This window comes from Peromyscus californicus, unplaced genomic scaffold, assembly GCF_007827085.1.
Source record: "Peromyscus californicus insignis strain IS unplaced genomic scaffold, ASM782708v3 Scaffold_3__1_contigs__length_106647218, whole genome shotgun sequence".
Classification (NCBI taxonomy): domain Eukaryota; kingdom Metazoa; phylum Chordata; class Mammalia; order Rodentia; family Cricetidae; genus Peromyscus; species Peromyscus californicus.
The window spans coordinates 55,143,619-55,157,316 of NW_026294551.1; the positions used below are offsets into that span (position 1 = coordinate 55,143,619).

Here is a 13,698-nt window from a genome sequence, read left to right on the forward strand (position 1 = left end):
GGAGCAGCTCACATCCATGGTGGTGACAGCTTGTGGATGTCTTCATCACTTCTCAGCAGATCGGGAAGCAGAGCACTTGGGGGAGAGATGAGGCTGAGATATATCCTTTGATTACCGGTCTCTTCGTCCCTATGTCTGCCAGGTAGACCCCATGTCAGAAGGGTTCTACAAGCTCCTAAAAGAGCACCACCAGCCGAGGCTTAAGGGTTTAAATAGGTGAAGACATTTATATTCAAAGAGTAACACACAGATTGTGTTCAGATATTTGTCACCTCAGGTGAGGGGACAGAGGAGAAGGTGTTGGGGTACAGATGGGGCTTTTGCCAATGATTCAGCCCTTCTAACCTTGTAGCAGTGATTTAAGTGGTGAGCAGTCAAAGACACATTAATCCCCCTGTTAGGAGCCTGTTAAAATAAATGGTTGTCTTAGTTATTTTTCTATTGCTGTGGTATGTCACCATGACCAACACAACTTAGAGAAGAAAGAGTTTACTGGGGGCTTACAATTTCAAAGGGATAAAGTTCATGATCATCATGACAGGAAGCATGGCAGCAAGCAGGCAGGCATGGCACGGTAGCAGTAGCTGAGTGCTTGCATCTTGATCTATAAGCACGAGGCAGAAAGAGAGATGCTGGGAATGGCGTGGGCTTTGGAAACCTAAAAGCCCACCCCTGGTGATACACCTCTTCCAACAAGGCCACACCTCTTCCAACAAGGCCACACCCCCTAATCTTTCCCAAGCATTCCACCAGCTGGAGACCAAGTATTCAAACAGATGAGCCTATGGGGGCCAGTCTCACTCAAACTACCACGTGGCTTATAGAGCTGGAAAGCCTGGTCTGAAGGGCAGTTTGTGTTGTCTTCCATGTGGGAGGATCTGAGGCAGGAAATGCTTAGAGTCCACAGAAATACAGAAATTCATTACACAGTTCCCTTTTCTTCGTGACTTACCTCTGTGGAATCTCACCTTTAGTTCTGTGTAGTGACAAGCGTTCCTACATAATAAGAGTTAGATGATAGGCTTTTATTGGACACTGAGCTGCTGTAAAAATGAATGAGTGAGGAATGAATGGCAGGCAAGGCCCTCTCCCCCTGTTTCTAATTATTCTTTCAAGATGGCAGGTAAACTTTGCCAGGGCTGGAAGGGAACGTGTGTTTTAACCTAAAGGAAAGGTCCGAGTTGGGGGTTCTAATCCACACAGCAGACCACAGCAGGGGGTGTGAGTGGAGACAGCTCCAGCCATGCTACTTCACTATTTCTAAGACTGACTTTGGTGATAAAAAGGTAGATCCATCCTCCTCCATTTGCTAGGCAAATATTCACTGAGTGCTTCCCATGTGCTTGGACAAAAGGTGAGTATGATGTGGCCCCACCATGCCTTAGGAGCATGCGTGCTACTTTAGCAATGACTGAGACAATGATGTGGAACAGACAGGAGGAAAGGGGCTGGCCACACACCCCAGCTCCCTCACTGATCCTAAGTAAGCTTGGCCCCATGCTCTGTTTTCTGGTGTCTAAAAAGGGAGTGTTGTGGCAGACCCATCTCCTATGAATTGTGATAGCTAAAGGACATTGTTTATGGGCAGCAAATTAATCAGAAATGGAGGGCAGCATTTGCTCTAGACCCAGACCCTGAGCCCATCATCCCAAGACTCTTACTCTAACAGATCTAGAAGAGTAACCCTACCCAGTTCAGGAGAGAGCATATATATATATATATATATATGCTATAATCACTCCTTAGGGCTTTCATCCAAACATTTGACAGAAACCCTTAGCCTTGGGGAACTGGCCCAGTCTGGGCCCCAGGGAGTCATGCTATCTCTCCTGGCGCCTCTGGTCCAGACTCCAAGTGGTCAGGCAGCCTCTTTGGCCCCTGTCCCAAGGCTCAGCCTCCTCACACCACTGTTCTCAGGGTGGAGCCCCAAGAACAGGCAGAGCTGCCAGAGTCCACTCGAGAGTGCCACCCCCTTGACAAGCAAGAGCTCTGACCACCAGGGCACCTTCAGAAACTGCACAGACGCAAAGACTTCTAGGAGACAGAAAGAGGGAAGTTGAGTCCTGTCCTAGCTATGGATCCCGTTACTGTGATAAACTACCATGACCAAAGCAACTTGGATAGTGTGGTGGTTTGAATGTATTTGGCCCCCATAAGCTCTTAGGGAGTGGCACTATTAGGAGGTGTGGCCTTGTTGGAGGAAGTGGGGTCTTGTTGGAGGAGACTGGATGACACATGCCTTTAATCCAGACCTTGAGGCTGGAGGGCACACCTTTAATCCCGGCCGCACCTTCCACTGGAAGTGTGTCACGGTGCGGGTGGGCTTTGAGGTCTTTTTCTCAAGCTTCCCTCATTGTGACAGTCAGTAGATTTCCTATTGCCTACAAGATGTAGGACACTCAGCTATTTCTCCAGCATCATGCCTGCTGCATGCCACCATGCTCCATGCGGTGATGGATTGAACTTCTGAAACTGTAAAGGAGCCCCTCAGTCAAACGTTTCCTTTATAAGAACTGGTCATAGTGTCTCTTCCCAGCAATAATAAACCCTAACTAAGAAAGAAAGAGTTTATTTCATCTTATAGCTGTAGCTCATCATCTTGGAAAGTCAGGGCAGAGGGCAGACACTCAAGGCAGGAATCTGGAGGCAGGAACTGATGCAGAGACCATGGAAGAGGGCTTCTCACTGGCTGGTTCCTAGTGACTTGCTCAGCTAGCTCTGTTATAGCACCCAGAACCACCAGCTTGGGAGTAGCACCACCCACAGTGAGCAGGGCCCTCCCACATCAATCATCAATCAAAAATGATGCTTTGCCCAATTTGATGGGGGTGTATTCTCAGTTGAGGTTCCTCCTTTCCAAATGATTCTGACTTGTGTCAAGTTGGCATAAAACCAGCTAGCACCCATCTCATGGTCCCATGAGACCCAAAGGCTGACGCCTATGGCTTTGTACCCATGGCAAAGTCCACCATGTTTCCCTGGGACCTTCACCATGCTCTAGACCCTCAGTGACTCCTAATAGTTGCCCAATTTAGCTGCTGTGAGCATCTGCTGAGAGCTGGCTCAAAACATAGCCTTGTGGGCCCCACCACTGAGTAGTTCACTCAGAAAGTGTGGGATAGTCTTACTGTGTGGGCTTCTTAGAGACTTCCTCAGGAGATTCTGATAGACAGCCAGAGCAGAGGACCACTGATCTGATGCTCTAGTGACTAGCACCTGGGGCTTCCTTCTTGGACCATGATGAATGTGTTCCTTTACAGCCTCACTGGGTGGCATTGATCTGGGCAAGGGTAGGTTAAGACGCTGGGAAAAACCATGTGACTGGGCAATGATCAAAGATGAATGCTTTGGGGGAGGTGGAATAACTTTGGCTGACATGTGCAATCTGTCTGGAATCTGCCCTTTTCTCTTCCCACTCTTGTTCAAGAAAAATGCTTGAGAAGAACCTTGGCGTGCGTCTACCCAAAGACTTCCCTGGGGGAGAGGCCTCACCTTGGGGAGTTAGCTACTAGACTGTTGTGCATTTTTTGAAATCTGTGGAAGGTGGAGGTAAGGGGAAGGTGTTCCTCTATAAGTCCTCATGTGCTTCATAAGGTTTTCTGGTCTCAAAGTAGACTCACAAATCCAGAGGTCGCCAGAATGGTGCTTGGTGAGCACTCTGTCAAAGCAGAGTCGTGGTGTTGACGGCTGCTCAATAATCCCCTCCCAACCCCTCCTCTGAGCTACCTTTTGGGCAGGTGGTTCATTTCTCCAGCTAGCTTCCGCAGAGTAGGATGGGATAAGATCTGAAAATGTGCTCCTTTGGTGCTTTTCTCTGCCATTTTGGTTGGCCATGCCTTTTCTGCTGACTCACTCTTCTCCCATGGAGAGCATAACCCAGTTGGTTAGCATGACCCTACTAGTTTATAGATGGTGGGACTTGTCTCTGAAGGCACAGACATGCTCTCTCATTATGCTCTCTGAGCTGGAGAACTCTGCTTGAGTTCTGGGAGCTTGTTTGCCCATTTTGCTCTTGGGAAGCCGTGGTGTCCCATCAGTGGGCATCGTCACCCGCCTCCCTTACACTGCCCTCTTCCATGCCCTCTCCATGTTAATTTTCCTATGAAAGCCCCCAGTAGGGTAGAGAGAGGGCCGTGGTGCCAGTGCGTGTCACCCCGTAGATTCCAGGCTGCCTTCAGCTCTCTGAGACGTGAGAACCTTCAGAATGGAACGCTCAAGCACTGGCCCTTCTCCAGGAGTCTATATTAGGAAGGTGTAAATTAAACACTTGTAGATCTTACCTTAGAGGCAAGTGTCTAGAATCAAGAGATAACCCTGTCTTCTTAGCTTTCCTGAGGCCTCCACCCTCAGGCAAGGGAAACGGTAAATGACTCCACTATCTGACTTGGGTAGGGTAAGCTGAGGCCGGGGTGAAGGGCACTTCCTCAGAGGCTAACAGGCCCTCGGCTCCTTCCACCTCACCATTCTCTGTGGGTCCCAGCAGGGACGCAGCTCTCTTTCCCTTTATTAATGGTTTTATTCTCCATGTGGTGTGTGCAGCCTGAGTGCACGATGGATTTATGGGGGAAATGATTTCTTCACATACTCACCCCATTCTCATTTCTGGAAGGAGTTTTTGGTGGGCAGCAGAAGGGAGGGAATGTTTAACTTAGACTCACAGAAACCTTGGCTGGCGTTGGAAAATTGTATGGGTTAGATGAGCAACAGGAAAAAAAAAGAAAGCATACAGACTTACAAGTTTTGAGTGTGCCTTCTCAAGGCGATGAGGACACAAAGAGGTGATCAGACTTGTATATTTTTGTGCTAGGTTTGCTAAAGTACAGTCCTGGAGAGACAGTACTGGACAAATGGGCTGTGGTCTGGTAGTAATAGACTGGTGTGTGTGTGTGTGTGTGTGTGTGTGTGTGTGTGTGTGTGTGTGTGTAGCAAAGACCCGTGAGTTCACGTGCTTGTCTGTGGCCTGGCATCTTCACTAACAAGGCTGCTCCTTTCCTGCGCGAAGAGGGAGGGCACCTCTCCAAGGAGGGTCTTAGGGCATGCTTCAGGGAAAGCTCAGAAAATCCTTCCTAGGTTACATGCACTGCTTGATCCAGGAGAAGGAGGGTGAAAACACAGTGATCTTTCCACGTCCGCAGTTTTATCAAATCCCTTCAGCGTATCCCACTCAGCCCACCAAGTACGCATTTGAGTGTTATGTCTGAACCTCATCAGCAACTGACCGGTGACGTCACAAATGGAAGTCAAATTGACAAGAATCGTTGGAGTTATAACACCTGCCATGCCAGGGTCGTAAGTGTACCTTAAGAGGGCACGGGTTGAAGATTTGGCCTCCAGCTTGTGGCACTACTGGGGACAAGCTGTAGAGTATGTAGGAGGCAGATGCCTAAGTAGAAGGAAATTGGTCTCTGGAAGGGGATACGAGGTGTGCAGCTCTGCGGATCATGTGCTCCCCGCCATGTTGTGATGTCTCCACATAGCCCCTCCCCCCAAAAGTGGTCAAGTGAGCATGGATTAAGCCTCTGAAAGTGTGACCCCCAAACAAGTCTCTCCTACTTTGTCACAAATGTCTGTCACAGTGATAAAACAGACTAACACACACACACACACACACACACACACACACACACACACACACACACACACACACACACACGCATTGCATTATCTGTCTAATCCTTACGAGGACCCTGCCCCATAAATGCTATTATTTGTATTATCTTCTTTCTATAAATAAGGAAACTAATGGACAAAGAGGTTGAAGAATTTGCCCAGGGTCACACCGAGTGGTTGGTGACAATGCTATTTGAACCCTGACCCATATGCCGTCCCTGTGTCCTACTGCCCTTGGCTTAAGCTCCCCACTCTTCTGTACCCACTCATGTACCCAGAGCAGATACCTAATAAATATTTGTTGAATTCTTAAACGACTGCAACAAACTGTACCATTTAAATAAACAAACATCCATGGATGAAAAAGAAGCATGCACCCAGTCTGTTTTTAAATAGTCAACGGCTGTGACTATTTATGGCTTTCATCTGGGCTGGGACACAAATTGTACTTTTGTCTAAGGAGATGTTAGAAGGGCATGAGTAGTGGGGAGTTACAGCCTGCATCTTACCCAGAGGGCTGGGAGGGACATGCCTTTAGATATGTGATGCTTGCAGCATGGATCCCGGTGGTGAACAGGATGGAAACAGAAAACAGGTAAAATCTAACCACACCTGGAATTTATTACTAGTCTGGTTCCAAGGCTGGCTTCCTGGTGTTGACAGATAGACTATGGCCACACCATCAATGAACACTAGGGAAATGGAGGGAAGGATATGTGGAAGCCCTCTGTGTCCTCTTAGATTTCATTCTGTAGAACTAAAGTCATTCCGAAGTTAAAGTGTGCTTTAAAAACCCGTAGCTGGACCAGAGAGATGGCTCAGTGTTTAAGAATGCATATTATACTTGCAGGGGACCAGAGTTTGGTTACTAGAACCAAGGTCATATGGCTCACATCCATCTGCAAGTGGAGGATCAGCTGCATCTGGCCTTCACAGGCACCTTTACTCACATGCACACACACACAAATTTAAAAACAAAAACTCTAAAAACCCATCATTGCCATAGTACGGCCCAAGAATCAGTTGCTGGTGAGACACGGGCCTGCACATAAGTATATTAATGTGTGTTATTAATCCAGATAACAGAGAGTAAAGCATCCCAAGTTGAGACTCTGGTCAGCGCAGAGAGGGTCATATGAAGTGCAGGCCATGTAGAGGCTGGAGATTGCAGGATCCCTCTAAACGTTAGAGCCTAAGGGGAGAACCACCAGTTATAGCTGATTGTCAAGCAGGGCTTGGGGCCTGTATCATCAGATTGCTCCAGCTTTCAAGGGATTAAAACATGAGCATCCTCTCTTACATCTCCTCACTAAAGATGGCTCTGATAGTAAAAATAACTCTACATCCTAAGCAGAAGATTCTTCAGGTCAACTCCCAACCTGTGCTCTTTCTTTTGAGACCTTCCAGCCAAAGGGGTCTAAAAACTTTCCGGGGCATTCTGACCAACAAAATAACCCTTAGGGGCAGGTCATGTAACTTGGTGGCAGAGTCATGTGCTCAGCACACGTGAAGCTCTGGTCTCAATCCTTGGCAACCAAAAAAGGAAAAGGGAAAGAAAAATTCTCCCTGGAAATATTCTTTCCTAAGTGACTCCCACGTGGGTGGGTGCGGGGGCAGAAGCAGATCTGAGCTCCCTTCAGGAAAAGCACATAACCAGGGTCTGTCATTCACCTCCCCAGTCGTGGGTTCCCCTGACTGTCAAGGCTTTGGGGACATCCAGCCCACATGAGCAGGTGGAGTCCCTCCTGTGCAAAGACTGTAAAGAAGAAAAATGTTTTGCTGAATGGATGGCCATGCATTTCAAGGCATCTCACAGACATAGGGTAGAGTCCAGCCTTTTTAAAGAATGCCATGTGGACTGATGATCATACTGTCTTTCTACATCTTTACCGTGTGTGTGTGTGTGTGTGTGTGTGTGTGTGTGTGTGTGTGTGTGTGTGTGTGTTGGAGGTGGGCTTCCTCCTACTCTGGCTCATTAAGTTCTTGGGTTAAAAACACATTACAATTAAGCTCTGTTTTTTTCTAGTGTAGATTAGACACTAGTTTAGGTTTTGTTTTTTTTTTTTTTCCTGAAGATGAGTCACCTTTGCTAATTCTGTTAACTTCAAATCAAGAAACCGATTAGTGGTAAAGTGAGGTCATTCCCAGGCTCCACTACTTCTCAGAGTCCCCTAAAACTTCACACTCTCAGGGAACAGCCTCCACATGATTGGCCTCAGTGTGTCCACACTGGGACCTAGAAATATGTCCTTTGATGGACATGGGGACCTATTCCAGAACCTACCCAAGGCGCTGACATCCTTTAAATAAACAGCGTAGTGTCTGTACATCTTCCATATACTTTGTTTAAGGTTTATTTTATTTAGGTATTATGCATATACATGTATGGGGGTGCATGTCATGTGTGTGCAGGTGCCCATGGAAGCTGGAGGAAGGCATCAGTTTCCCTGGGGCTGGAGTTGCAGGTGGTCGTGAGCTACCTGATGGGGATGCAGGGAACAGACCTGGGGTCCCCTGGAAGAAGAGCAAGCAACTCAACTGCTGCTCTATCTCTTCAGCCCTTCCAGATACTTTAAACCATCTCTGGATTATGTCAAGTACACAAAGCAGTGTGAATGCTGTGTAAATAGTTGCAATGTTGCAATGTCTAGAGAGAAACGATAAGGAAACAAATCTGTGCATGTTCAATAGAGACACAATTGAAGGAATAGTCTCCACCAATCAATCTCCAGTTGATTGGACCCCTCAGGGCAGAACTTACACATTCAGAGGACCCACTGTATGTATCTTAAAGGCTTTGGAAGGAATTTTAATAGCCAGCAGTGCTTGGGATTCACCAGTTTGGAACACTTGGGCCCCAGCTGTGCACTTTGCTCTTGGGTGGTACAAAGAAATGTTTGCCTTTGTGTGTGTGTGTGTGTGTGTGTGTGTGTGTGTGTGTGTGTGTGTGTACTGTAAACAACCGCCAACCTCCACACCATGTACTTTACGAGGAGGATCAGTTTTCCGTTTCCTGCAGCCCTCCCCGTCACAGGACTGAGGGGCAGCTAAGGGCAGTGATAAAGCCCAGCTTGGAGCATGCAGCCTGGGGTGCAACACAAGACCCACTTTGAGGCTGAGAACTGCCCCTTGTTGTCTGTGTGGCCCTAGGCAACTCATTTTCTTCCCATCTGAGGTGTTGGCATTGGAAGTACTGGATTTCTGTGGAGAGAAAGCAGTGTGGGGACCTGCTAGCCACATGCTAGGAAACTTGTCAAGTTTGCGTGGTATCTGAGGTGTATTGCTAGCACAGAAATGGATTCTCCATCACGCACATCACTATCTGTTGGCATGATATCCTATGGGGGATGATTTCTTCATTCATTCTGTAAATGCTCCCTGAATATTTGCTGTGTACAGGGATACAAGAGTGAGTAAGATCACAGAGGATAAACCAGCTGTTCATCGAGAGTGGGGGATTTACAATACAGATGTGCACAGCAGGGCAGGAAATGTTCCCTAGTCCCAGCGAGGCCCTTACGACTGCTACTTGGTGTCGTTTGCAGACTGGCAAAGTCAACGCTGCTCCTCATTCCTTTATTGGGGGTTCATGAAGTCCTCTTCTCTTTCATCACTGATGACCAAGTTCAAGGATTTTCAAAACTTATTCGACTCTTCATCCAGCTGACATTGAGCTCCTTCCATGTAAGTAATCTGACTGATGCCATGGCTCAGAGAAGTACACAGGGCCCCAACAGAGAATTGAGCAGAGCTGTGGACCAATGCAGGTTTCTAGCATCGGCAGGCTTTATCAGTGAGGATCTGTGATATTGGAAGGGTGTACAGATGGGGAAGTGCTGCCTGGATCCTGCCAGCATGATTCAGTGACTCAAAGGGGCTAACCAGACTTGTTCCTGGGTTGTCTCCTGGTGTGACTCATGATCATATTAACTGTGAGTGTCAACATGAAGCCTTTTATTAAGGGCCTATTTTTTACTGTGTTATCTGAAGAACATTGTACAAATCGAACCTTTTCCAGCATCCTGTGACATATACACAGCACACCATACCACTGGGGTAGGGAGTAGGGAGTCTAGATCAGGAGGCTCTCAATCCAGACAGATGTGTGTGCAGCAGAACTAGAAACAGGAGTTCAGCTCTGGTTACCTGGATGTTTTGATTAACCACTGCTAACTACCTATGAACTGACAGCTTAGCATGGCCCTCAATTTTATTCTTTCTCATGACTTTGGGAGTTAGGCATCCAGAGAGGACGTGGGAAGGATGGCTAAGCTCTGACCTGGTGAAGCCTGCTGGGACCCTGTGGCTTCTTTACACATCTGCAATAGCCTGAGCTGGCTTCTTTTAGGCTGAATTCCTGGGGCTGCCTTTTTTACTATCAACCGTGGTTCCTTCCTTCCATTTGGTCTGGGGGTCTTGTGACTTCCACATGTTCTCTTCTTGTGGTTTCTCCACAGGGTGAGGGCTTTTGAATGTGATAGCTCAGGTCTCCCAAGAGCACTGGGAACAGGGGCTGCTGGGCATTTTAAGTGCCTAGGCCTGGAGCTGACATCTTGATGATTCCACTGCATTCTGCGGTTTAAAGCAAGCCACTGTCCTGGCCTAGACTGAAGGAGGATGAGATTGAAGACGGGCATGGATGCCGAGAGGCACAGCTCAGGAGCCAAGGCCACTAAAGTAACACCTAAATTTTAAACTTTAAAAAATGAGCGTAGATGCCAGTGGCTGCATGTACAGGGACACAGACGCCGTGGAACTAAGGAAGTTACTAAACCAAAAGTCAGGCCACTCAGGGGTGAAGGGGGCAAATGATAACGTATCTAAAACCATTCTGAGGACCGTGGCACACGCTGGCAATCTCAGCATTCAGGAGGCTGAAGGAGTAGGAGTGTTATGAGTTTGGGGCCAGCCTGCTCTACCTAGTGAATTCCAAGCCAGCCTGGGGTACAGAGTGATACCTCGTCTGATCTACCCTTCTTGCAGAAGAAACATACAACAACCAGCATTCATTTTGGGAGCTAGAGTTGTGAGATAGACACACCCACTATGTCATATAAGTGAGCATCCTGTAAGACTGTAACCAGGAGATACCAAGTTCCTCTACCACTCTTCAGGCCTCTGCCATCAGGAAGGGTCAGGTGCTGAGATCCTGTGCAGAGAATAGAGAAAACATGCTCGCTCCCTTCATTCTCACCAGTGACTCAGAACACAGAGCTTGGGACAGGGCACAGGAACTGAACAGCGTTTTTCTCTCCCCTAACAGTCCTATCAGAGCTAAATTCTTTGTGGCTTTAAATTGAGACATCAGATCCATTGGTAACATTTTTCCCCCATCATCGAAGCACGTTTAATTTATTTCAATCTTTTGGGGGATTTCAGAAGCTAAGAGTTAGTAATTTGACTTTCCTGTGTTGCTTGGCTATAAGCTTATGTAAAAGGTAATCTGAAAAGAGAAAAGCAAAACAAAAGCAAATCCTCCAGCTGTTTGGTCAGTAGTATTTGGTGGCCTTTTGGCATACTGGTATCTCACATCCAAGGCAAGTTGAGGGCCAGACAGTCATGTGGAGGTCATAGGACCAAATTTTTAAGGAGGAAACTTCACTTATCAGACTCCTTAGGCCTGCAGGATGATCTGGCCTTTTGCAAAATAAGCCACCTCTGGCTTACAGCAATTATCACTGTTATTTTTGATGATTCTGTGGGTTGGACTGTCCAGGCTCCATTGGCATGGTCTTTTTGATACATGTAATTTTGGCTGGACCTGCAAACATCTGAAGGCTTGATCAGACTGGAACATCCTCAGTGGCTCATTCACATGACTACATGTTGATGTGACCTGTGGGCCAGGAGCTCAGCTAGGACCATTGATCAGTGAACTTCGCTTTTCTCCACGTATCTTGCGTATCTCACCACATAGCAGCTGGACTCTTGGCGTACAGTAAGAGCAAATGTTCTAAGTGAAGGAGCAAGTGGGACTGTCCATGCTTCGAGGGCAGAGTCTTAGAAGTAAATAACCTAACTAGATCCATGCTTTCATCACATTACGCTGGTAAACAGTTGCAGGCTCATCTCAGACTCAAAAGGAGGGAAAACGAGATTCAGGTTTTAAAGCGCGGAGAAGCCTGAGCCTGTATAATGAGGAGAAACACTGGGGCCTTCTTTGGAAAGGAGCTGCCATGGTGGGTCATGGTCCAGCCACCAGCGGAAGCTCTACTCACCTGCTAGTGCTACTGAGGAACGTGAGGACTCACAGTGTCGCACGTTCTAAACCAGGATGGAGACAGAAAGCGTTTGGCTACAGACAGAAGCTCCCTCCATTCAACACACCCAAAACTGCTCCCCTCCATCTCACCGAGCCGAGATGAGTGTGGTGATGGGCAGACAAAGGGAGGCACGTTTGGTTCAGCCCGTCTCAGTGACTTTACGAAAGGAATCAGTGGGAGCAGGCCTTCGTCTCAACAGCTTTCTTTCCTTGCTGCTGGAGGCCCCTTCACTCTTCAAAGATTTACTGTGTAGAATGCTTCACCAGCCTCCTGCTATCATCAGGTCTTTGGAGAAATTGCCACATGTTGGGGACATGTGAAGTGAGAGCCATGTGTTCTGTGGGACCTACTCCTTCACACTTGCTTTATCCGGAGCAGGAGCCAGACTGCAGAGTATTCTGAAACTGGCGAAGTGAAGACACACTTGTCATGGGAATCCTATTTTAGCCTTCGTGATGATTCTGGCACACCCAAAGCCAGCTCTTCTTATACCGCATCCTCAGAGGTGGTTTATTACTTTTCCTGTGACCCACAGCAAGCCCTGTTTCAATTGCATGTGTGGTGATTTTGAGCTGACATCTGAATTTGAAGAAGCCAAATTAGGTAGAAATTAGTGGAAAGAACATCCCAGGACACAGGAAGTGTGAAGGGGTTTGAGGAATAAGTGAGCTGTGGTATATCTGAGTGACATCCACACCCTTGTTTCGGCCCCAGCCATACTGGATGACACTGACCCTGGTGGCGATTAGGATTTGTAGAGTGATGGTGTATGTATGACGTCAGAGACTAGGCCATTCACTGAAAGGGTTGCAGCTTCTGCCTGATTCGCTCTCTCTGACCGAGTCAGGTCACCCAAACAACTCTAAGGACAGGGAACTGAGACCCACCACCTTCAAGCTAAGTGAATCTGAATATAAGCGGAGATTCTAAACACAAACACCTCTGCCTGGGACATATTCTGCAAGACCATTTGAATGTTAATTGATAAATAATCATTGTTACATGAAGAGGAAGTCTTTGTTTCTAAGGCTACGGTTATGTTTTACTGTGAAATCAGGAAATTTCGGAGGAGTGGACCAATTTTTAAAATAACAGCGTGGGAGCTAAAGAGATGGCTCAGCAGTTAAGAGTGCTCGCTGTCCTTGCAGAGGACTTGAGTTTGGTTCTCAACGCTCACCTCACGTGACTCAAAACAGCCTGTAACTCCAGCTCTAGGGAATCCAGCACCTTCTTCTGGCTTTTGCAGGTACCTGAATACCTGTTCAAATGCACACACACACACACACACACACACACACACACACACACACACACACACACACACACACACATACACTTAGAAAAATCTTTAAAAAAAATAATGATTTGAAGGTATAATCTACAACAGTGCAGCCAGAGCCACCAGATCAAGCTCACAAGCCACATAAGTTTCAGCATTTCAAAGCCTTATGTTAAGTGTCTGTTGTGTATAGTTTGGTGACCAAAACAATATGGATTTGTCATCATATGCCATGCCCTTTGAATGCCCTTTGCATGAGGCTCTGGCAGTCTTTCACTGGACATTCTGGCTCAGGGTCACCAAGCTGGCTGGACTATAGTGACTGAGAGAAAATGAGGCGTGAGATGAGGCCAGCACCACAGAGGCCGGGAGCCCAGATCACCTCAGACCTTCCACGCTTAGGGAGTTTATTTTGTGCTAAGTGAGATTAGAAACCACTGGAGGAAAATAATCTATCATTTCAAAGGAAATAGTTTGACAAGAATATAAGGGTGTTTATTAAGTCACATAAATGAAAATTTCAGGACCAGGCATAACTAGATGCAG

The 13,698-nt window shown here is 47.2% G+C and overlaps 1 protein-coding gene across 1 annotated transcript in view; it reads left to right on the forward strand.

Annotated features, from left to right (window-relative positions):
• Glp2r (glucagon like peptide 2 receptor) overlaps window positions 1-13,698 on the forward strand; it is a 54,729-nt gene that overhangs the window by 35,226 nt on the left and 5,805 nt on the right. The window contains exon 9 of the mRNA XM_052758219.1: window positions 9,156-9,294. Coding sequence (XP_052614179.1) covers window positions 9,156-9,294 — 139 coding nt within the window. The remainder of the gene's footprint in view (window positions 1-9,155; window positions 9,295-13,698) is intronic.